General features: G+C 60.7%; 5 protein-coding genes and 1 pseudogene across 6 annotated transcripts; all 6 read left to right on the plus strand.

Annotated features, from left to right (window-relative positions):
• The first annotated feature begins 1,630 nt into the window (after window positions 1-1,630).
• LINJ_07_0850 lies at window positions 1,631-3,069 on the plus strand (annotated as a pseudogene). Its single transcript is given in 2 exon segments — window positions 1,631-2,467; window positions 2,470-3,069. Coding segments are annotated over 2 exon segments (1,437 nt in total).
• Window positions 3,070-6,707: 3,638 nt separating this feature from the next.
• Window positions 6,708-7,589, plus strand: LINJ_07_0860 (conserved hypothetical protein; the record flags this gene model as incomplete). The annotated part of the gene is made up of 1 exon (XM_001463255.1): window positions 6,708-7,589. One exon carries the CDS (start codon window positions 6,708-6,710, stop codon window positions 7,587-7,589), a length of 882 nt encoding a protein of 293 aa, XP_001463292.1.
• Window positions 7,590-8,828: 1,239 nt separating this feature from the next.
• Window positions 8,829-12,761, plus strand: LINJ_07_0870 (6-phosphofructo-2-kinase-like protein; the record flags this gene model as incomplete). Its single annotated transcript, XM_001463256.2, has 1 exon — window positions 8,829-12,761. One exon carries the CDS (start codon window positions 8,829-8,831, stop codon window positions 12,759-12,761), a length of 3,933 nt encoding a protein of 1,310 aa, XP_001463293.2.
• Window positions 12,762-15,995: 3,234 nt separating this feature from the next.
• LINJ_07_0880 (DNAJ-domain transmembrane-like protein) lies at window positions 15,996-17,822 on the plus strand (the record flags this gene model as incomplete). The annotated part of the gene is made up of 1 exon (XM_001463257.1): window positions 15,996-17,822. One exon carries the CDS (start codon window positions 15,996-15,998, stop codon window positions 17,820-17,822), a length of 1,827 nt encoding a protein of 608 aa, XP_001463294.1.
• Window positions 17,823-20,571: 2,749 nt separating this feature from the next.
• LINJ_07_0890 (conserved hypothetical protein) lies at window positions 20,572-22,269 on the plus strand (the record flags this gene model as incomplete). Its single annotated transcript, XM_001463258.1, has 1 exon — window positions 20,572-22,269. The coding sequence occupies one exon, from the start codon at window positions 20,572-20,574 to the stop codon at window positions 22,267-22,269; it is 1,698 nt and encodes a 565-aa protein (XP_001463295.1).
• Window positions 22,270-23,015: 746 nt separating this feature from the next.
• LINJ_07_0900 (conserved hypothetical protein) lies at window positions 23,016-23,993 on the plus strand (the record flags this gene model as incomplete). The annotated part of the gene is made up of 1 exon (XM_001463259.1): window positions 23,016-23,993. The coding sequence occupies one exon, from the start codon at window positions 23,016-23,018 to the stop codon at window positions 23,991-23,993; it is 978 nt and encodes a 325-aa protein (XP_001463296.1).
• Between the last annotated feature and the right edge of the window lie 74 nt (window positions 23,994-24,067).

A 24,067-nucleotide genomic window follows, 5' to 3' on the forward strand; every position in this document is an offset into this window, starting at 1 on the left:
GCGCGCGCGCGCACACACACACACACACTCATCCATGCAATCGATTCATGCAGAGAGGCCAACGCGAGAGCGATAGAGAACATCCAACACTGCATGAGATGCAGCATCGCGTTCGTTGGCGACGACATGACCAACGATGCCCCAAAAAGCAAACAAGAAGAAGGAAGAAACAAGGCTGCACACGTCTACATGTTCTGTGTTGCTGTCAGTGCGCTTGCTCCGGCTATATATATATATATGTGTGTGTGTGTGTATGTGTATGTGTGGGTGGGTAAGCTGCGCCAGCGTGTCTGCGTTCGTGTGCGTGTGTGTGCACGGGGAGTGAGCAGGGGCGGTGCGCGCACTCTTTCAAGCACACAACAATAGACGCGCACACACGCATGCACAGGCACCAAAGGACCACGGCGACGACGATGGCCCGTGTGCCGGTCGGAAAAAAAGACAGAGGCCAGCCTACCTCCCGACGCTACCGATGATGGGCACACGCTCAATCTAGGCTCCGTGCATCCACCGCGCTAGCCTCCCTCCGACATGAACGACGCATCAGCCTAACCACCAAACCACCCCCTCGCTGCTGGTTGAGGACTCCATCCTCATCCCATTTCAGTTTCTTCTTTACCTCTCCCCCTTTTTGCTACTGCCCCTGCGGCTCTGTTCCGGTGCCCTTCATCTTCTCCTGGGTGCATGTGCATGTGCCTGTGTATGTGTGTGTAGGCACCTGCCTAAACCTTCCTCTTCTCGTGCGTCCTTGCTTTCGAAAGGAAAGCCAGAGGTGCGTGCAGGTCCACTTCCGCTCTGGCGCCAGAACCCGTCGACACAGGCGCGCACACCATAGTTTCTCCCTCCTCCTTCTCGCTCTGCTCTAATTTTTTTTTGCCGTTCTGCTGTATTCTGTGTAATTCCGCAGGGTGGAAGCCAAGGGGGGAGGGAAGAGAGCTGCACGAAATCGTGAGCGTGCGTGCGTGCGCGTGTGCGCGGAGCAAGGGGAGGGAGGGGGGAGATATAATAAAAAGGACGCATCCCGCGGTGCTCGCCTCCTCGCCTCTCTACGCCTTTTCCGTCGTTCCTCGTTGTCGGCTTCGCGTTGTCGGCTCCTCTGTTTCTGCCCGGTGCTATCGCACCCGCAAGGGCCGGCGCACACCACGACGGACGCGCGACAAGTGAGTGACAGGACATGGTAGCGGCGACAGCAGCACCACGACGGCCAACAAAACCCACACAAGGCAATGCATTTAGAGATTTACGTCAGGAGAAAGGCACTGCTCACATCGCACCCTCGTTCTCCACCTCTCCACCCCACGCATCTATTCAGTGACACATACGCACGACGCGCCGTCTTCTTTTACAGTTCTCTGTGTGCGCGTATGCGTGCGTAGCGAACAGCGCCCCCTCCCCTCCTCCAAACAATAACAGCAGCAGCAGCACCGACGAACGGGTACGACAGATGGAGGAAAGCCAACGGTAAACAACAGTAATACTGGAGAAAAAACATCGGCGGCCCACGAACGGGAAAGGAGGAGGAAGTGGAGGGAGGAGGGATGCAGCAGGCAGCAGCGCCTCATCTTTCCGCTCTCCGCTCTTTTTCTTGATGGCTTGCTTGCTTGCTTGAGCCTTCGTAGACGTCGCCATCATGAAGGCGCATCCAAACCAGATTGGCTGCTACCTCCTCACCGAGGTGAGTCACGAGGATGGCTTCGTGATATCGGAGGGCCACGAGGTCTAAAATCCCAACCGGCACCTCCGTGCCAAGGCCTTCCTGAAGGACCGTGTCGCGCCGGAGAACATTAGCGCGCGTATTGGCATTGAGGAGAGTGTGCTTGGCCGCAGCGTAGCGTATCTGCGAGCTCTCTGTCGCGCCCTTGAGCAAGAGGAGGGCAAAAGCGTGCTCGTCAGCAACGACAGCTTAGCCGAGTTGGAGAGCTCGACCCCTTTAGCCAGTCCCGTCTTGCATACTTCCGCCTTCCCAGCGGTGGCCATCATCGACGCCGATGTGCCGCTTGGGTTCCGCTGCCCCCGACACGTGCTGCTCATACACGATAGGATGCGAAGTGCCTCGAAAATATGCCTGATACGGGATTTTATGCCCACCAGCGTTCAAAACATCCTGGAACACGGGCGCTTACCCGAGGCAGGCGCCTTCTTTTATTTCTACCAGCTTGCCATGGCTGTGCATTTCTCGCACCTGCATCACGTCGTGCACCGCAGTATTAGCACTGACCACACGTACCTATCCAAGCGGGGCATGCAGGTACACTTGGGAGGAATGGGCGGGTGTGTTCTGGAGAAGCAGCGCAGCAGCGGCGGTCGTGTGACTCTCGAGCCCCAGCGGCAGCAGCAACACCTCTCCGCCCCTCGGCAGCGACACACGCGCTGCTGCCCCCCCTCCCCCCCTCCCCGCTGGGATCGTACGGCATCTGCAGCAATTGCCACGGCGATGCTTCGATCGTGGCCCAGGCGCCAGATGCGGCCATGAACTCGAGCTCCGCGGCCACGACCGGGCACCCAACATCGGTTGGCGGCGGGGCCCCGCCGCTGAACATGCTCTTCACCACGTGTCGCCACTGCGGCGTGTACCAGAGCCGCCTACAGGTACTGCAGACCGCTACGGGCACGCCGGGTTACCTGGCGCCGGAAACACTAGCATAAAAGCTGCCGAACTCGCTCATGTGCACCGGCTCTCGGTCCCCGGTGACGCCAGCCTCGCCACACTCACAGCCTGGGCGCTTAACAGACAGTCAGGCACGCGACATCTGGGCTTGCGGTGTGGTGCTGTACTACAAGCTCATTGCATCACTGCCCTTCGATCCGCTAGTGCAGGGTGGGACGGTGCTGCCGTCGAACTTGACGCGCACGCCGCAGCAGGTGTACGACGTGCGCTGCCGTATTGTAGCGATGGAATACCAGATCCCGGCGCACTTGTCCATCATCTGCCGACAGCTGATCGAGTGGACCCTGCAGAAGGATCCGCAACGGCGGCCCAGCGCGCTTGAGATTCTTCGGCATCCGGCACTGGCAAGGGTGCGCGCCTCGGTGCTGGGGATATGACCGCTGCCACGTGTGGGCGACTCGGTTGCCTGCACGTGGGTGTGGGTGTATGCCCGTGTTACCTCGCTACAGAGAATCATGATGGGCGCAAGCAAAAGCATCAGAGCGATAGAGGGCGAGTGAATAAGAGTGAGAGAAGGAGCCGCCCGCGCGTCCGTGGCTGTGTCTGTGCGGTGCTTCCTGCTGAGCGCTTGACCGCCGCCTCATCGCTGGGGACTCGACCAATGGGCTGGATGGGGTGCGACGAGTGAGACGGCGGCGGCAAAGAGGGATGAGGGAGACGAGAGGCAACGACAAGCCAAGCGAGTCGCTCCCTCTCTTGTGTGCCTGCTCTCCCTCTTCCCCCCCCCCGCACACCCCACACCCCACTCAGCACTCGTTACGGTATAACTCGTCTTTTACAGAAATGTGCGTATACGCGTGTGTGTGTCCTTTTCGCGTTTTCAACTCTCCTCTCTCTCTCCCCGCTGGTGGCGAGCGTCTTGTTGTGTTCTAATGTGTCGTAACGGTGTGCGGGCGTTCCGCTTACCCTTCCGTCTTCCCACTCCCGCTGTTTTTTTTTTTTGCTTGTTCCCTCTCCACATATCCTTATATCCATATATATATATATATGTATACATATTATGTACGTGTGGGCATGTATTTATGTCTTCCGCTTCACGAGGACAAACCTCAACGCTTCACGTTCTTTCTCCCCCTCTTCCCTCCTTCTCCCCTGTGTGATCCTCCTTGCTCCCATGTGTCCTCTCCTCTAACCTGCTCCCCCGCCTTCCTGCCCTCTTCTTCGCACCTCGCCGTTTCTGTTTTGAGTGTGCTGTCGTATGCCACTCCCGTCACCTAACCCCTCGACTCCACCCACCCCTGCCGCATGCTTATTATTATTCTTGCTCTTCATTTCGGTGGTCCATACCCGCATGCACTTCCGCCGCCGCCCATCTCCTCTGCTCCCTCGTTTTTTTCCCTCTCGGCGACTCGGCGCATGCGCTGGATATTGTCTTCCTTCGGTGTCCTAGCACCCTTTTCATTGCTATCTTCCCACGTATATACCCATACCTAGACATATGCGTGTATGCCCACATATATATGTTATATACGTATATATATATATATACGTAAGTGCTGAAATATATGGTTTTGCTGCTCACTCGCACCACACCTCTGCTTTGCTTACGCCCCCCTGCCCCTGGCCCTGCCCCTGCCTCCTCCCCTCACCTCTCCGCTTCCCCCCAAAAAAAAACATAAAACATAAAACAAAAGGAAAACAAGAAGCGGAAATCTGCGTCGCGTGCATCTCTCTTTTCCCGCCCCTCTTTTCTGCATCCTCTGTCGTCGTCTTCGCATGTGTATAGACACACACACACATATATATAGTACACATGCATATATGTATATATGTATATATGTATATATGTATATATGTATATATGTATATATGTATATATGTATATATATGTATGTATATATGTATGTATGTATGTAGTATATATGTATATGCATACGCATCGTTGCATCTTTACATACACACGTGCATAGATGTTTGGGCGTGCGATGATGCATCCGCGTTCTTCACGCGGGCCGTCCCGCGCTGCTGCCATTTGTGTCAAGGCGTGACTGCTGCAGCACTCCTGATGGTTCCTCCCTCCTCACCTTCGCCCTTGTGCGTGCTTTTGCGAGAGAGTCTCATCTACTCTGCGAACGTCTCAATGAGCCAGAGACACACACCTATTTCTTCTATCTGCTCATTTTCCTTCTCCGGCGCCGCTACTTCCATCGCTGTTACTTTCTCCCTGGTGCACCCTCCCCACCTTCCCTCCCTCCTTCCTCCCTCGACGACCCATCATGACAGTGCCTTCTCCCTTTCTTCGCTGACCAAAGCAGCTGAAACCCTTTTCCCTTCCCTTCCCTTCCCTCTCTCTCACACTGTATTCCCCTCCGCAGCTGCTCTTCTGCACGCTAAGAAGGGTGTTTACGTCCATCGTCTATATCATGTGTGTCGCATGTTCGTTCTTCCCGAACCTGGGGGTCTATGCTCATATGTGTGTGTGCGTGCGTGCGCAGCTGTGCTGCCTCTTCATTGTTTCCTCGAACATTTTTCCCGTTTTCTTTTCGTGTTGGTGCTCGTCCTTCGCGCGTGAGGCGCGTTCTTTCTTCTGCGTGAGCGCGTCTTCCTCGCTCTTGTCTGCACCCTCCCTCCTCCTTCCTCCACCGGCACACCCACACACTCCTCTCCCTCTTTTCCTCCCTCTGTTCCTGCCGCACCTCGTCCGCCCCTGGTAAACTCTGGTTCAGCCCCATTACACGACCCTCACACGCGCGCGCGTACACACGTCTTCCTTTTTTTTGGAATTTGTGTGCGCATGTGTGCGTGTCTGCGTGCCGTTGCTTTCCCATGCTTGGCGTGCGCATGTACGCGTACCACAGGTGTAGGCCTCCGAGTCTTGCTTTTCGTGTGCGTGTGTGGACCCGCTTGTGTGTGGACCCGCTTGTGTGTGTGGATGCCTCCATACACCGGCGGCGGCAGCAGCAGCAACAGCAGCGGGGGCGAGGTGAGGGCGGGCACCGGCCGGACCATGCAGCAGCAGTAGCAGCAGCAGTAATAGATGGTCTTCAGTGGACGCACATGCGCGTTGCGTGCCAAGTGTAACTCCAGTCAGAAAAGAGAGCGAGAGACGAGGCGAGCGACAACGGCGTCGCGTGCCCTGGTGAACGGCAAACATAATACAAGGGAAGGGAGGAGGCCGCCACGTGTGTGTCGGTGCGCTGACGCCTTGCAGACGTCGATGAGACGTGACAGGGAAGAGAAGCGGAACAAGGTGTTGCCTCCGTTCCTTCCCTTCTTCGCGCCTTCAAGGTTGGACCTCTCTTGCACAGAGCTCTTTTCCTCTTCACGTGTACCTCCTTCTCCTGCCCTCTCGCCATCTGCTCTGCGCACATGCGCTTTCACTCTGGCGGGGACATGGCTAACCTGCCCTTGTTATCCCCACCCCTCCCCCACACGCACCCGCCGGGGTGGCGGTGGTGGCTCATGCCAACCCAAGCGGGGCTAAACACGCGGAAAGGAGATCGTGAGAAACCTGTGTCTGCGTGTGTGTGGGTCTGCGCATCGTGCGTGCAACAGGCTTCGTGGCATCGACGGCGCCGTGACTGCGCTGCACAGCAACTCAGCACTTCTGAGGCGCACACGCGCACAACGAGGTGGACGTTTCACGCTCATCTAGAGGCGCCTGCACATGTCGCCTCAGCTCCATGGTCGTGTGCTTCGCTGCTGCTGCGCCAACGCTACTTTGTGCCCAGCATCTGCCGCGCGTGAGGTCCATGTGGGGCTCATGACACGGATGACCAGTGTGCGCGTGCGCGGCAGCACTATGGCGATGCGCACCCGCGGCGCCAACTGGGGTGTGGCTGCTACAGTGTGCTCGTATCGGTGTGTGAGCAGTGGCACCTCGCAGCACCAGCAGCAGCACGTCGCCGCAGACGAGCTCCGCGCTGCTCTGCGTACGCTGGGACTCGCCGAAGAAAGCACAGATGCGGAGGTAAAGCGAGCCTTTCAAGCCTTTGCCATACAACACCACCCCGACACGAATGCTGTTTGGGCGGCAGCGCTGTCGAGCTCAGACGAGACGAGCAGCAACACCAGGAGCCAAGCACACGCGGCGGAGCGCATGCGACTTGGCACAGAGGCATACCAGCTCCTTCGGCGGATCCCATACGGCGTGCGGCAGCATATTCTACGCGGGGAGGGGCAGGGCGGTGGCGTTGATGTGCGAGGCCGGTTTCGTGGCCCACACGACGCCAACTTCACGTTTACGGCGGAAGAGTACGCGAAGGTGCAGCGGATTTACCAAGGCGACCGTCACCGTCGTCGGCGCCACCGCGGCGGTCGTGACAAGAGCGGTGGCGCTGGCGACGGCAACGGTGACGAAGATCTCTTCGACGCCCGAACGGAGGAGGGCCGTCGCCGCATTGCCCGACTGAACGAATTCCAAGCTCGTGTCGTGGAGATGCGCCGGCGAGGCATCCGCGACGACCTGCCGCCGTGGAGGGTCTACGAGAACGACAAGGGCGCCGGCACGGTGGGCGATAGCAGGTCAGCGTCAACAAGTGGAGGTGACGCCGGGGATGGACATCAGGAGCGTCACGGCAGCCGCGCCGCCGGCAGCGGCCCGCGCAACACAAACCGCCTGGGCCTGCACTTCTTCAATGTCACAACATCCAGCTTGAGGGAGGTGCGTGATCTCTACCGTAGCCGACCAGGCTTTGCGGGGATGGACGGCAGCTCCTACGACAACCCACACAGCGCCGCGCGCGTCGCGCCGGAGATCAGCTCCAACCCGCACCTGCGCCAGTACATCTTGATGAAAAGCCGTGCGCAGGAAAAGGCGATCGTAGACCGTGCCGTGGGGCGGCCGCTCCTGCTGTTCCTCCTGCTGGTTACCCTCTCGGCCGCGATGGTAATGATGGCGGCGACGGTTCGATCGTATCGCATGCGCATGCAGAAGGATGAGGACCTTCGCCGGCGTGACGAGGAGAGAGGCGGCGCATGAACGACGCGTGGAGTGAGGGCGGGGCGTGCAGTCAAAACACCGAAGCCTCCTGCACACCAATCGGATACGAGCCAGCTTCGCAGCGAAGGCGAAAAAAGGTAAAAAGGAGGCGCGACCACCACAACCAACAGAAGAGAGTTACCAGCAGCAGCAGCGGCTGAGGGGATGGACAGGTGTGCCTGTCTGCGAGTGTGCGCATGTGCATGTGCTTAGCGCTCAGCTGGATGAGAAGTAAGAATGGTGGTGAGGCGGAGGGGCGTCAGGTGGAAGGGCGTAAGGAGACGAAGTGTGGAACGTGGCCAGTGATCCCCCTTCCTCACAGGTGCAGAGAGACGCGCACGCATGCACACATACAAACATCAACTGCACACGTAGAAAATTCTGTGGTTGTGCTTTCTCTTCTCACGCCCTGCAGGAGTGAAGCTCGCTCGCTCTCCCCTCTGCCACGCATCCAGCTATTCTTGCATGCGATCTACGCTTACCAGGCCCTCGCCACCCATCGCCAGTGCTGCATTGTCGATCGCCAACGCCAGCTCTCTCTCCTTCTCTTCCTGCGAATCTCCTGCTCTTACGGTGATGATCTTTCGGCTACGTTACCATCTTCGCACACACGCGTACATACACGTGCACGCACACTCGAATCAGCGGCTCACAAAGGCGCGCGCGCCGCCACCCCCAACCTTCCCCCTCCCCCTTCCCCTCCTCCTTCGCCAGCCGTATCACACATACGCCGTCACGGACTGAGACCGACGAACTGTGTCGTTGCTTGCTTTCCATAAACGTCTATTCTCTTTCTCTTCTTTGGTTGATATCGCACACTTGCTGCTACACACACACACACACACACACGCACTCCTTCTTTTGGTGTGTGCATGCCTCTCCGGACTGTCCCTCTTTCTCAGTAGCTCCATCGTCGCCACTGCCACGCAACTCACGCGTCTCTTCATCCGGCGAAGCACTGTTTTCGTTTACAGTGTACGGTGGATACTCGGTCTTTGGTGCAGGTGACTACATCCTCTTTCGCATCTCCGTCCGCCCCGCTGCGCTGACCCCCCCTCCTACCTGCGTGCCCGCTCTCATTCCGATACTCCGACGCGCTTGCACACCCATTATGCGCAGCTGCTCGCTGGCACCACCCTCGATTCCCTTCCTTCACCCCCACTGCCCACGACCACAATCACCGCTACCACGTACACAGGCCTATCCCCATCCATACACATTGTGAGGGACCATATACTTATGGAGTCCCACACGGCGGTGACGCCGCCGTCACCATCATCACCACCTGCTGCTGATGCTGCAGTTTTGAACGGGGATGCCAGGGCAACGGCCACCCGACACTTCCACGTGCAACGCAGCAACGGTGGCGTCAGTGCCCTGGACCACGACAGCACCAGCAGCGAGCGGATCGCTGCGCCTGTGAGCGAGTTGGAGCCCACAGCCACGGCAGCGAGCTCCATGAACGCGGCGGTGCCCCACGGTGCCACCCACCCCACCGCGCGTCCTGCAGTGGATGCGGAGCAGTACTACCAAAACTTGTCTTCTCAAGCCGGCGAGGAGCCGTCGAGGGCAGACGTTGCGACCGCCGCGGTGGGGCGAAACGGTGACCTGCGTCGCGACAGCCCACAGCGGCAGCACCGCTCTGTCGCCCATCTGCACGCAGAAACCGTCGCAGTCGAGGACAGTACCCCCTGCCCGCACCGGGCGGGCCGCCACCATAATCATCACCACTGCCACCGCGCTCATCGCCGTACCCATCATAGCCACCCAGCAAGAGCGAGGAAAGCGGTGGTACCCAAAGCCACTACTACCACTGCTGCTGCGCCAGCTGCTGACACGCACCCGCGTACCTTCTCCCAAGACCTGCTCCTGGTCCAGCACTCCGGCACGAGCGACAGGAGTGGCAGTCGCGACTCTAGCTGCCCTTCTAGCAGCAACAGCGGCAATCACAGCACTCGCAGCTACGACACCTTCACAGCAGACTGCAGCTCGGCCACGAGCTTCATATCCCTCCAGACCCCGGTTAACTTGATCGACACGACATACCAAACGTTGTTTTCTCCGGAGCTGTCGCGGCTCAATCGCGAGGCCATCGTGGAGCGCATCGTCGGACATCGCCCGCGTGCGTACCACACGTGGGCGTGGCGCAAAGCAAGAGACTACCAGGAGCTGCACGCACTGAACATTCACAAGAACAGCGTGTATCAGCAGCCGACCACAGCTGCTGGTCGCTCCATAGTGATGGAAGCCGGGGCAGGGGGTGTGACCACGGCGCGCCTGCACGCCGCCTTCAAGGTGTCGCCGACAGCCTCCTCGCCGCCGCCGCTGGGTGACGTCGCCGGTGGTGTCTCCCTGGGCAGCGGGAAGGCGTCGTTGGAGACACCACTGCCGACCGCGCCGTCGGACCCGTCCTCGAGTCCAGTCGCCCGCGTCGTCGGGCTTGCGGACGCCGGGGAAGGCGTGAGCGACGCTGGAAGGTGCGCCATGGCGGAGAGTTTGGCCCACACATCGACCACCGCCGCACCGCCGCCGCCGGAGTCCCCTCCGGGTTCACATTTCTTGCCGACGACCGGCAGCTCCGACAAGGTGGCCGGTGGTTCGAGGCTACCACACACCTCTTCCTCCGCTTCAATCGATATGCCCTGTGAACTGATGAGCCAGCTCCCCATGTATACGATACCGACGTCGCAACAGGGGCCCGAGTACTTCAAGACGGCCGCCCAGGGCGGCAACAACACGCTGATCATCGTCATGATGGGCCTGCCCGCCCGCGGCAAGACATTCCTGGCGCAAAAAATTTGCCGGCTGCTGGGGTGGCACGGGAGCCGCGCGAAGATGCAGAACATCCAGGTAGCGTGGCGCCGCATGCTGCTAGACTGGGAGGCGGCGCACCCAGAGATGGCGGCTTGCGGCGCGCACGCAGAAGCAGAGCAGGAGAAGGAGCAGGAGCAGGAGGCAAGTGCGCCCGCTCGTGAAGGGATCGTCGCCGACGAGGTGCTGTCTGGCGAGCGAGGCGCCTCCCATGGGATTCCGCGACCTACAGGAACGCCAGCTGACGAGGGCACCACCACAGCCTCTTCACCGGCTGCTGCGAGCATAGCGCCGGCACCGCCCGCGTTTACTCGGCCAAACTGTCTTGCGCACACCAGCTCGACACCGGCCGCGCGCGACTTGGCGACGGGGTCCCTGAACGCATCCGCGCGGTGTGCTGTGACTGCAAGCCTGAGCAGCGGGTCCGCGCTGACTTCATCCACGCCCTCTGCGACGAAGACTACTGCGGCGACAGCCACCACCGCGAACGCCGCTTTCACAGCAGGGTACGGCTACACCTGCACCCTCTCCGACACTGGCGTCGCTGCAGGGCCACTGACGTCCGCGAGCACCTCCATTGTCTGCCTCGACTGCAGCGCATCACCCGTGTGCCCGTCCATGCAGGCGCACACGGCCTCCTCGCTCGAGGACAGCACCGCGATACCCGCATCAGACGTTGCTTCTGCCTCTTTATTATCAGGGACGCGCTTCCCCGCTCACGCGGTGGCCGACGTCACCGCGAATGGCCCGCGTGGTCTCGTCGCACGGCACTCGTCGACTGCCGCCATGTCAGCGGAGACGACGAGCGACGGCGGCGGGCCGAGCCTCGAGGCTTCTGCAGGGGCGTCGCCGCGCACGGCTGCCGGCGTCGACGGCTTCCCGCCGCCGCCGCCGGAGGTGCTGCGCACTCGGCACTTCCGAGAGCTCATCGAGCAGCCTACGAGCGTCGCTCGGCGCCTGTACCGCTACGCGCTGCAGAGATTTGCAGAGGACTGCCGCCTCTTCTTCCAGCACGGCGGCGAGGTGGTTGTGTTGAACGACGACTTCATTACAGAGGAGCTGAGGCAGGAGGCGGAGGCGCTGTTCCGCCCACTGGCGACGCAGTTCTTCTACATAGAGGTGATCCGAGACGCCGAGGAGGACCCGCTCGACTTCGTGCGGTGCAAGATTCGCGATCCGATGGAGTATCCGCTCAGCGTCATCGACCCCGCGTCGGCCTCTGACGACTTCCGCGAGCGGCTGGCATTTTTGGAGAGCGTTTACGAGACGCTGACGGAGGCTCCCAATACGAAGAAGAACGCGCTACAGACGCCAACCGCGCGTGCTGCTGGGGCTGCCGCGAGCGCCGACATCGCGAATGGCCTCGATGCCAAGGCGTCGGTCGAGCGTGACACGGGGCTTGCCTGCCCGCCCACGACGTCGCCGGAGTCAACGCACCACCGGCAGCAGTCGACGCGGACGCGCGGCTACGTGAAGATCATGAACTCGAGCACGATTGAGACCCACGGCATCTCTGGTTACCTGGCCAGCCGCATAATCTCTTACGTCATGAACCTGTCGCAGGTGAAGATCCAGCATCCCATCTACTTTGTGCTTCACGGCGAGAGCCACTACAACGTGGAGGGCCGCATCGGTGGCAACCCGCCGCTCACGGAACAGGGCATGCGGGACGCTGTGGCGCTGCTCGAGTTCCTTGACTCGCTGAAGCGCCACCTCGAACACGTGGACCGTGTGCAGCGCGCACATCATCACAATCAACAACGCCTTCGCTCGGGAGCGGCCGGCAACGACGAGGGCAGCAGCACGGCAGCTGAAGCTTCTCCAAACACGGCCAGTACGCTGGAGATGTGGACAAGCCAGCTGCGGCGCGCCATTCAGACCACTGAACTGAGCGAGCGTCTGCTGAACATCCGCACGCTGCGCTGGAGCAGCCTCAACGAGATCCACGCCGGGGTATGCGAGGACATGACGTACGCCGAGGTGAAGGAGCGCTACCCGCTCATCGACTACTTTAGCAAGCTCAACAAGTACAGCTTCCGGTACCCCGAGGGCGAGAGCTACCAGGACCTCGTCATTCGACTGGAGCCCGTCATCATGGAGCTCGAGAACGCCGACAAGGTCGTTGTCGTCGTGGCGCACCAGGCAGTGCTGCGCTGCTTGCTTGCCTACTTTGGCAGCACCTCGGCGGAGAGCAGTATCGGTGTCGAGGTGCCGCATCGCACGGTTTGGCGCTGCACGTACGATTCGAAGGGGATCGCCATCCTGGATGAGTTGAAGCTGGACAGCAATGAGGCGGGCTTCCACCTTCCGAGAGGAGAGGGCTCGCCAACGGCGTCGGCAGCGAACGCGTCGAGCGCCTGAGACAGCGATGATTGAAGGGCTCCGTCGCCCCTCCCTTCTCTACTGACCTCCGCGGCAACGGAAGGAGGGCACGAAGCAAGCGCCGCCAGCCATTGTGTGTGTGTGTGTGTGTAAGACGGCTGCGCCTCATGAAGCTGTGGGTGGCACGAAATGCGGGCATGTCGGCAGTGCCCTCACCACCCACAGCCCTCCCTTCGCCTTCCACGGAAGACGCTACGCGTGTCCATGTGTGAGGGAGAGCGCGCGCGGCCCACTTATACTCCGTGTGGTCGTCATCACCGTTGCCGCCGATCCCATCATCACCACCACCAAACCGCGCCGTCCGTGTACCGAGCGCGTCTGTTGGCGCCGCCTTCATAAAGAAAGGCATATCAAAAGCGGGCCGTGCTAGCGGGCGAGGCGGAGCAGCGGGCCGCCACAGCCACAGCGCAGACACCAACAAACATCACAGAGGACTGAATTGCAGAAGCGACTCACTAGCTCCTCCCCCCTGCCCCCATCCCGCCCAGCCCCACCACACCTCTTCCTGCTTGTGTATCTGCCCCATCGGCACAGGCCACACACACACACGCACAGACACCCTCTGCAGAAGGGCCACTGCCCTTCTCTCTCTACGTATTTCATGTGATTCTTTACGCTCTTTTCGTGCTCTTCCGCCTTACTCGTATGCTTATGTATGTGTGTGAGCTTGCTTGTATGCGGACGTGTGGAGATGGCTGTCTGGGTCTGGCTGACGGACGGACGGACGGACGGACGGTGTGTATATGGAGGGAGGGAGTCTGCTTTCGGGTTTGGATTTTTCTGGTGTGATGCTCGTTATCCTTTTCTCTTTTCGCATGTGTATATGCGTGTGCGGGTAGGCGTTTGTGCGTGTGTCTGCGTTGTGTCTGGCGGCTTCTTGTCGTCAGAGTTGTGCGCGGGGCTCACGCCTTTGCGCGCAATCTCCCCTCCCGTCCCTCTGACTGCTTTTTGTTCCCCGCAGCCGTGTTGCTCTCTCGCGTGTGCATGTGCATGTGCGTGTGCGTGTGTGTGTGTGTGTGCATCCGCGGCGTAGTCGACGTCGCATGCGCGCACGCGCAAGCACCTCGCCGTCCTTTTTCTCTCTCTTTCCTTTACGTCTTGCTTTCTTTTTGTATTTGCGTAGCCCGCCTATGACAACACGTCGCTCCTTCTTCTTCCTTCCTCCTTCCCCCCTCTCTCTCCCCCTCCTTCCCTATCACGATGACTACCACCACTCCGCCATTGCCTCTCTCTCCGCGTAACGTACACGTCAGCATTGGCGGATCATCATGCGCAGCAGCTCTCTTGTGCTTTCATGTTTCGATTATGAATGTCTTCTCCTCCGTCGGGGGCGCACAGGCACCGACACGGACGCTGCGTGCGTGCACGCCTACATGCACCCGTACACACCCGACTGCACCAAAACGACAACACGCCGTAGAGCAGACTAGCAGGGCGTCGTGGATGGGAGAGGAGTCGTCACCAACCGTGATGCCGCGGAGCAGGGAGGGAGGGAAGGGGCTGGGCTTGGCCTTTGCGTTGTTTTTTTCGCCTCTCCTCAGCCCGCCCGCCCCTCCTTCCCCGAGTCCAACTCTTGCGCCCTCCCTTTATCACCCCTGGCGGCATGCACCCCATTCGCCTGCACGCGCTGTGGCTGGTGTCGCTTCGCGTCCGTGCGTGTAGGCGCTGCCTCAGCACTCGAGACTGGCAAAGAACAACCACAACCAACAGTGCACAGCGGCATGCCTGCACACTCATAAGCGCGCCGACTGCTCGGACTTCTCGCCACTCCGCACTTTTCTCTCTTCGTTCCTTTAATGTTTCCGGCTGACCACCATCGACATCCTTCGTCATCCTTCCCTCCCTCTCCCTGATCCCCATCACCACTGCAATACACGACCGCCTTCAGTAAGCACTTCTCTTGCTCCCTCTTCCCTACCTTGCAGACCCCCACCCTCTGCGGCGAACTGCCGTTGCGTTCCTCTCTCCTGCTGCAGGCAAGCAGGCTTCAGCGACGGCGGCGCCATAGGCCATCACGTACACCTAACGCGTACACAAGGCGCGCACACACATACATCTATGTGTATATAGGTGGGTCGGCCGTGCGTGTGCTGTGCTGTGCTGTGTTGTGTGTACGTGCCACGCCTCATCTCCACGACCTGACGTGGGGCTTTGCCTTTACATTAGACGACCGGAGTTGAGTAACCGTAAATCGTGGACGGAGGTGGTTAGCGTGCTGCGCCCGCCCCGCCCTCCCTGTGTTTGTGTGTTTGGTATCCTCCCGCCTCCTTCACCAACAGAGCGGGTGCCTTCGTTGGGCACACACACACACACACACACAGCCAGAGACATAGACACAGACACAGACACCAGCGCCTGCTTTCCTTCAACACATAACAGAGGACATTACATCACTGCCGTCACAAAGCCACGCTTGCACACTACGCGGGTGGTGGTGGCGGGTGGCACTTGCGCTGTAGCGCATGCTGAGAGGAGAACGCGGGACTGAACCCTCCCCCCTCCTTTCCACCGGCCAAGACCGGCTGTTTCCGCGCTTCTGCTCCGTATATATATATATATATACTCATCTTGTGGCTGCTGTTTCTCCGGTTCGTTGCCTTCTTTATTGGCCGCGGCTCCTCATAGACGCGCTCTTGCCATCACGAAGGTCTCCGTGTGCATCTCCGGGCTACTCCGAGGTCCGCAACACGAGTTCACCTGTCCTTGGTCCGCCTTTCTTACCGCCAGCCCCCGAGAAGAAGACGCGTCTCTCTCTCTCTCTTTGCGTGGAAGAGAGCATAACACACGTTAAGCGCAGAGAGGCAACCGACAAATCAGTTTTTTTTTTATTTATTCTCGTCTCGTTGTGGCTGCAGCTCTCTTGTTGCGTGGCTGTGTGACTCTCCAATGCCACTGCCACTGCCGCCACGCCTTTCTTTTTCGTTTTTGAAGGGTTTCCCACGTTTCGTGTTGCGGTCGTCGCCATCGCCTTCTTCTTCGTGTGCCACTCGCCTAAGATCAACTACCGTCTTTTCATTTGTGGGCGTGCGCGCGTGTGTGTGTGCATGTCGATATAGGCTTGCCTGCGTTCCCTCACGGATCGGTTCTCTGCACTCGCGGTCCGTCGGATCCTCCCTCACGCTCTCCGTGTGTGTGTGCGTGCGTGTGTAGAGCGGCTTGTCCATTCCACTGCCTGGTCTGGCGTTCAGCTCCCCTGCATTCTCTGAAGATTCGATGCGCCCTATCTTTATGGGACTCTACCCGACACGCTCCTCGCGTGCTCGGTGCTGCACGACCGCGGCTGGCTTTGCTGCGTCGGCGCGCGGCACGGCCGCCACCGCCGCCGTCGCTGCCACGACCACGACCACAGACGCCGTAGCTGCCGCCTCCGCTGCTCTCACTGCCATACCACCACCACTCCGTGCGCTGCACAAGATGCGCAAGCTTACCGACTCCCATATGCGGCGGCGATCTGTGGCAGATGCCTTGTCTTACACCCCTTCCTCCTCCGTCGCCCCAACGCCGCCGTCGCTGCCGATGCTGGCTGCCAGGGCCACAGCCGTGCAGGCGCTGAACAGCCTGTCGTTGCAGACAGCGCCCACCTCGACGCAGCTGGCCAGGCTGCCGGTGCGCGTACTCACGCAACTCGTGCAATGGCGTCGGGCACGCAACTACCGCGCACCGGTGTTGGCGTCCGCGGCGGGCGACGCTGACTTGTGTGGCGGTCACTTCGGCACTTGGACTACCCGCGCCCAGCGCCGTGGGTTGGCAGCGCGTCTGCGCTCCGGCATCCGATGTGCGGCGGCAATGAAGGCGCTTGAAGCAGCAGCAAACACACAGCCAGCGGCAACGCCGTTTGTGCTGCTCGCGTCCGCCTCCCCTTCCTGTTCTTGCGGCGCCGCGCAGTCGATCATCTCTGGCTCGGCGGCAACCTCTGCGGACTCGTCTAGCACCGGGGCCGCCGTCGCCACCCCAGCCGGCTCGCTGCACACAGCGAGGCGCTGCTACTCCTCCGCCGCTAGCGCAGACGGTCCAACCGCCGCCACGGCAGCCGCATCTGCTACGCCACAACTTGAGGGTGCCGCTTCGCGTGCGGCAGCTGGCAGCGCTGCACGCGAAGCAGAGTGCAGTGAGCACCGGCCGGATGCGCGTGAAGGCAGTGCAGCCGACAGCAGCAGCAGCGCGCACGAGAGGTTCACGGAGGAAGAGAAAGCGAATGAAGATTGCGAGACAGCCGCGGTGCCGTCTTTCGCCGAGATCTACTATGCGTTCCGCACCCTTCAACTCGTCCAGGATGATGGCCGCGTTGTGCGCGAGTGGACGGCAGCGCATGTGAAGCAGGCGTATCGGACACTGGCGAAGCAGCTGCACCCCGACGTTGCTGGCGGTGACGACGAGCTGATGGAGCAGGTGAACACGTCCTACGACATGCTCATGGGCTTGTCCGCGGAGCTGGCGGACAACTACCGCATGTGGCTGAAGACGGGTGGTGAGGCAGAGCTGCAGCTGCAGCGCGCTCACCATCAACAGGAATTGCTCGGCTCTCGCTGGACGTCCCGTGAAGTGGAGCAGCTCATGATGGTTGGATGGTGCGCCACGCTATCTGGCTTCGCCATGTACGCCGTGTGGCGCGCTCTCTACGGCACCTCGCCGGTGGTCAACTCTGTGGGTGGTACAACTGCTATCGGAGGCAGCGCTGTCAGTGGCTGCAGCCAGGTGCATTGCGGCATCAACGTCGCGGGCGTGCACCCCGTTGGCACTCGACTGACGCTTCCGCGGGCAGGCGCAACAGTGTCTACGGCCGCGGGCGTGCAGTACGGCGTGGTGAGCATCGGCAACAGTGCGCTGTGGATGCCGCCGCATCTATCCTTCCAGATGCTGCAGCTGGTGCGAACGGCCGTGTCGCGCTACGCCTTGGCGGTGGCGCTCACGCTGGCGGCTTGGATGAACACCGTCATGCTGCAGCGCGTTCTTCAGCGGATGCTCAGCGGCGGCGATGGCGAGATTGCAGGTCGAGGGAGCACCGAGGGGAAGCGAAGGGACGGCGGCGGCAAGAGTTAGATTCGTACTGAGAGGGGGCGAGAGCGGGATAGAGAGTGAGGAAGCGCTGACGGCCCTCTTCGCTCTCGCTGTTGCTGCTGCCGCCAGCACCACACCTGCCCCTGTGCTTCCTTTCTTCTCTCTCCCATTCTCTGCGCCCTTCTTCAGTATCGAAGTGCGTTGTGCTTGTGCACGTGTAGCGCGTCCTATCCTTATCCATAGACCCCCCTCCCCCTCCCTCTCTACTCTCCCTCCCTCTTCTCCCTCCCCCTCTTCCCTCCCCCACCCTTGCCAGCCGATTCGATTGGTGGAACAGCATGAGAGGAGCGAAGGGTGGGAGTAAGAGAGCAGCGGTGGCGGATAAGGGCGGGCGGCGGTGGTGATGGTGCTTCGTTTCATCCAACTAGATGGCTCTGTCTTAACAGTGATGGCTGCTGCAGTGGGGTGGTTGGTCAGGTGGTGATGGTGGTGGTGGTGGCGGCACTGGTAGAGGACGACCCGCGTTCATGGTGCCCTTTCTGTTTTTTTCTTAGCGCGACAGAGCGCCATCATGACGGATAGCGGCGACTTGTAACAACTGCCGCTGCTGCTGCTCCGAATAGGCTTCCTCTTCCGCTGGTTCTTCGCATGGCCGGCATCGCATATCTATATACACATATATATAGAGAGAGAGACAGACAATATACATGTGTGTGTGCGTGAACATATAAATGACGTTATGTTTGTTTATCTTTTTATTTTTATTTCGCATGTGGCTGCGTGGCTGTGCGGTGAAGTGTCTCCTCGCTTTTCTGCCACGGTGGCCCCCTCTCTCTCCCCGGATGATGGAGGGGCACCTCAGTGCGTGGTATCTAAGGCTCCAGTGCCCACTCTGTGTCGGGGAGGCCAGAGCGAGTCATCGCTGCGGATGTTCGCGGCCACACCCTGGATGGCGTTTCATCGGAGAGACCTGCGAGAGCGAGCCCGCTTGCACCATCCACATGATAGGCAAAAAGTGCCCGCGCGACTCGAGCGTATGCCACACCCGACCCTCGCACCGCCTGCTGGGTGTGGGGCGCCTGAGAGCCACCCTACGATGCGCGGGGTGGGTGGGTGGCGCTTGAGGGCACGGGCCCTCCTCGGGCGACCGGGCCGGCGCACTGCTGCAACGCGTGTCTACCGGTGCTTCGCACCACGCGGATGCGGTGCCTGTGAAAGGCCGGGGCTCGAGAGAGAAGTGGAGCTCCTGTTCTACGGCAAGCATCGGGCGTAGGGGCACAGCTACGCTACACGGTTATACCTCTTGCTGTTTTTCTTTTCCTCTTGTTGATAAACGGAGTTTCGTGTGTCTGTCTCTGTTTCGTTCTGGGAGTCTCTGCGTCTTGTCTCTACTACGGGTCCGTCCCTCTCCGTGATTCTCCATGCTCCCTCTTGTGTCCTCGCACTCGCGCGGACTCCGACTTTCGATAGAGTATCTCGTGCATCTGTGCAAAGGTCTGCCTGTGTGTGTGAAGCGCGTGCGCTTGAGAGATAAGTTTTCTTGTCTCGCCGTTGCTCGCGCGGGAGTTGGTAGACACACCGGCCAGCACGCATGTTGTGAGCGAATCAGCGCAGGTGAGGGCGGAGTGGGGGTGCTGGAGAGCTTTTGCGGTCGCTGTCTCGCTCGCTTTCTTGCAGTTCTCTGTCTCTTCCTCCCGCGCGCTTCCTCACGTTTTTCGTTTTGTTTTCCGACGGCCCCTCCCCTGCCCGTCCGTGCTTGCACACGCCTCTTACTCCTGCGCTCCACGTACAGCGGATTCGTCCTACATGGGCAATCCAGCAAGTCGTGGCACTGTGGTCATCATCATCATCATCTCTTCCCTTTCCTTTGCCGGTCCATCCTCCGCCGATCTCCTCATCAACGGCTCACACACACACACACACACACACACACACATTCGCATGTGTTTCCCTGTGGTTTTCCTCTACCACAACAACCACCGCGATGCCCAGTCACATTGCTATCGGATACGCGCTGGCATCGCAGTACAACCAGCCGCGTCTGTCTGAGACTGAGCACCCTCACTCGCACGTAAACGCAGAGAGAGAGGCGCGCAAGGACGTGTGAGGCACTCAGACCCGACACGCTGTGTGCCACACGCACACTGCCGCACAGCCCCCTCCCCTCTCATTGCCAGTACCGCCCAGGCCACCATATTACGTAGCGGAAGTGGCAAGAGCTCTCCTTCCTCCTCTACTCTCCCGCTCTGTCGCGCCGCTGTTCCTGTGTGCACCTCCGCGCACTCTTCGCGGTTGTTGTCGGGAACCCCTTCCGCTCACTGCCGCCGCCGCCGCCGTAGCCGTAGCCGAGCGCACACACTCACTCGACTTTTTCAGCATGTTCTGGCGTGCGTCCCCACGCGCGATTCCTTTGGCCTTTTCTTTGTGTGTGCGCGTGCGCTAATTGCACCGCCATCCGTGTGTACCCCCCCTCCATCCCATCTCATCTCCACCTCTCCGTCCTTTCCACCTTCCCTTAGCATCACCCGCCCATCAGCGCCGTCGTGGCCGCGTGTGTTCGTGTTTTCGCACGCTCTCCTCCACCTCGTCTTGCCCCACCTGACCTTCTTGTGTTGATTGTAGGGCATAGCTTGCACCCTATCTCTCCGCATCGTCTGATACACCAGCGACCGTGAAGAGGCCGCACCAGTGGTGTGCGGAATAGCGTGCGCAGGCTGTTTGCCACCACAAGCCGTCTGCAGCCCCCTCCCCTCCCCTGCCGTCTGCCTTTCCGTTTTGAAAGCGAAAGAAAATGCGCCTGCCATCGCTGCCCTTCCGGACATGTCTCACCCCCTCGGCTGCGACCACCATGACGGCGAGAACTGGGTACCACCTCAAGCGGGCATCGTGCGCCGCTGCGGTGTTCTTCCACTCGAGCCACCGCTGCTGCGCTGCTGTCGGCGCTGCCTCTCTGTGTCGGGTTTCTCTCCCTTGCCACCCACTGCTGCTGCTGATGGCGATGCACAGTGACGCGGCGACGATCTCGCCGGCGGTAGCTAGCCCTCAGCGTCTGCGTGGGCACACCACCTCCGCGCGCGTCTCACGGTCGTTGCCACCGCTATCCTTGACCTCGTCGCTGTCTCACGCCTCCTCGTCGTCTGCTCACCGCTGCCCCCCCATCGAGGCATTCACGGCGAGTGGCGGTCACTCCGCCATGGCGGCGTGTTGCATGGCGCGCCGCCACGCCTCGACTGGTCGCCGCCCCACCTTCACCGAAATCGCAGAGGCGCTACAGGTGCTGGAGGTTAGCATCGACGTGGACCCGAAGGCGCTCAAGAAGAGGTACCGCGAACTTGTAAAGAAGAACCACCCTGACGCTGGTGGGGAGGAGGCGACGATGGCCCGCGTCACTGTCGCCTACGAGCGCCTCAGCGAGCTCACGAATCGGGAGAGGGAAGAGTTTAAGCTGCAGAAGAAGATGTTTCACAGCGGCAGCGGTGCGTCTTCGGCAGCATCGCGGCGCTACCGTCCCAGCCCACCGGGCGGCTTCGGGTACGCGGCTCCAGATGAACCGTTCCAGGCACAGGCAGCGAACATGTACGGGCAGTATTATCAGCAAGACGCCAACAACGCCTACCACCGGGCACACGACAAAGGGCACAACGGCTACTGGAACCACTTCCACAACCGCGGCGGCTCCGGTGGCTTCGCCGAGAACCCCTTCACTTCCAGAAGTCCGTTCAGCATGTACGCGCAGGCACAGCGCGCCCGCTTCATGCCGCCTGGATCGCTGCTCATCCAAGGGTTGGTTGTCTACCTTGTCTTGTCCACCATGTTCCTCTTCGCTTATCGGTCGTACCGCGACTGGCGGCACGATGACGGCTGGCGCATGTCGGAGAGCCTGGCGCGACATGAGCAGATGGAAGAGCTGCACCGCATTCGACAAGAGATGAACGAACGCGCGCGCGCCATGCAGCACCTCGACGACGAAGACGCGACCGCCGCGTCGTACCGCAGTCGGCAGTACGTCGGGGAGTCGCCCACGGCTCGCGCGTACGAGTACGCCCGTCAGCGCCGGATTCAAATGATGCAGGAGCAGCAAGAGACTGCCGCGAACCTGCCGGAGCTGCGCGGGTGGCCTAGGATCGGGGAAGACAAGGGGCGCATCATCAAGCGTGCGCAGGACCCGTCTGGCATTGTATTCTTCGAGCCTCGCAAGGAGGACAGCCGGCGCCGCCAGATCGAGAATCATCGCAGGGGCAGCGGCTTTACGCGCGCCTCTTCGAATGAGTCGCCGCCGCCACAGCTGAACGAGGCTGCTCAAGTTCCTCTGTGTGACGCGGCGACTGCGGCGGCGGCGACTGCATCGTCGCTTGCCGCAGACAGCAGCGCCCCGCTACCACCCGAAGCGAACGTCAGCTCAGTTGTGGTGAAGCCGGTGGGTAGTGAGCAGGAGGCGCAGGCCGTCATGCGCGGCATCTTCGGTGATCTTCGCAAGATCGTCTCGTAAAGAACAGGCACGTTCGTTTGCACCTCCCTTTTTCGATGCCGCGGCTGTGTGCACACGTGTGAGCCTGCGTTGTGGCTGATCATGATTTCTTTGATGCTGTTGTTGATTGATCTACGTGCGTCGTGATGCCGTGGCACCATGCCCCTCTGTCTCCTTCCCTCTGTGCATAGGCGCGCACCAGGGCGGCAACAACGGGGCGTTCTCTGCATATGTGTGTGTGTGTGACTCCCGCCGGTTGCGCATGCACGTGTGCGTGTGCACGGAGCACCCTCAGCGGGCTACCACGGCTGCCGGTACGTCCACGGACTCTCGCACCTCTCTCGCCCGCGTCTTCTTCTTCGCTTCGCCGCCATGCGTGCGTGTGTGCAGTCCACGGCTTTCGGTTGTGATGGCGCATTCTTCGACAGTGGTGTTCTTCGTCCAAAGGGCATCTTCTCCTCCCCTAAAGTCTTCCTCGTCCTCACCGCTGTTCTTGTCGCTCACTTTCGCTCGGCTGTCGTACTCCCCCCGCGCTCACCCACAGCGCGCATCTGCCTGCGCCTCCGTTGGCGTCCTGCGGCAGGGTTGCGCCTGGCAGCATATGCTTTCTTACTTCGTGATCTGTTCGTGTATACGTACACACCTCTCCCCCTTCCTCCCTCTCCACAAATCGACCGACACACACACACACACACACACACACACACACGTCTTCTTACGGACGCGATCAGTGCGCTGGAGCGCAACATACGCACTGTGCACTGACGATGTCTTCACCATCTTCCAGCTTGCCTGCCGCCGCGTCCTTGCCAGCAACGCACGCCACTTCACCAGGTGCCTTGTCCTCTGCGGTAGTATCATCTCCAGCGCCCATGTGCACGCATTTTCCGCTGCCGCCGCCGCCGCAGGAGGGGCAACAGGCGAATAACCGAAGTCTCAGCAATGACACGCACGCTGGTCAGATGGTGCGGGAGCAGCAGCAGATGATTGAGCAGCTCATGAGCACCGGGCTCGTGCAGGCGGCGGACCTCCTCGACTTCGGCTTCAGCACCGCGGAGCTCCGCGCCGCCGGGCTGCACCTTCCACCGCTGCACCACCGCGCTGGCGAGCAGACCAAGGGTGTCCTGGAAGCTGCACAAGCCGAGTGGATGGCAGATGACCACGGTGAGGCTTGTCGCCGCCGCGGGGTGCCTCGGAAGCGCGCTTGGTGCGACGACGCAGCACAGGCACGACCGCAGAAGAACGAGCGCGCGACACCATCGCCTGCTATTAGTGGCGCTGCCGAAACCGCGCTGTCTGCTGCGGAAACGACCAGAGAGCCGCAGACGCTCGCAAAGTCTGTGGCGACGCCTGCCTTGCTGTCGGAGGAGACGCGTGCACGGAGCCTGCACGCCGCGAAGCTCGTGGAGCAGACGCAGAGCCTGCGGCGGCACCGCGGTGCTCAGGAGTGTGCTCGGTGGCTGTGCTACGACGATACAGACGACGAGGAGGTGTCCAGCACCGCATCAACAGGGACGTCCTCGGGGGAGGCAACCTCAGCGCTCGCCTCGATGGCGCGGGCGGCGGAAACGCTGCCGAAGGCGCGCTGCAACACGGCCCTCGCCTTCAGCGGACTGGACGTAGCGGTCGTGAAGGAGATTGCGCAGCGACTGCAGGAAGAGAGCGGCCGCGACGCCTCCGTTGAGAGCCGCCGCACACGCGAGTACCTCGAGTCCCGTGAGAATGGCAATACCCCCTACATGTAAAGCCGAGCTAAATGCAGAGTGTATACACCGCGTTCGAGGGATGCACACACTAACATACGCACGCCGAGGTGCAT

The sequence above is a fragment of the Leishmania infantum genome, chromosome 7 (assembly GCF_000002875.2).
Source record: "Leishmania infantum JPCM5 genome chromosome 7".
NCBI classification, from domain to species: domain Eukaryota; phylum Euglenozoa; class Kinetoplastea; order Trypanosomatida; family Trypanosomatidae; genus Leishmania; species Leishmania infantum.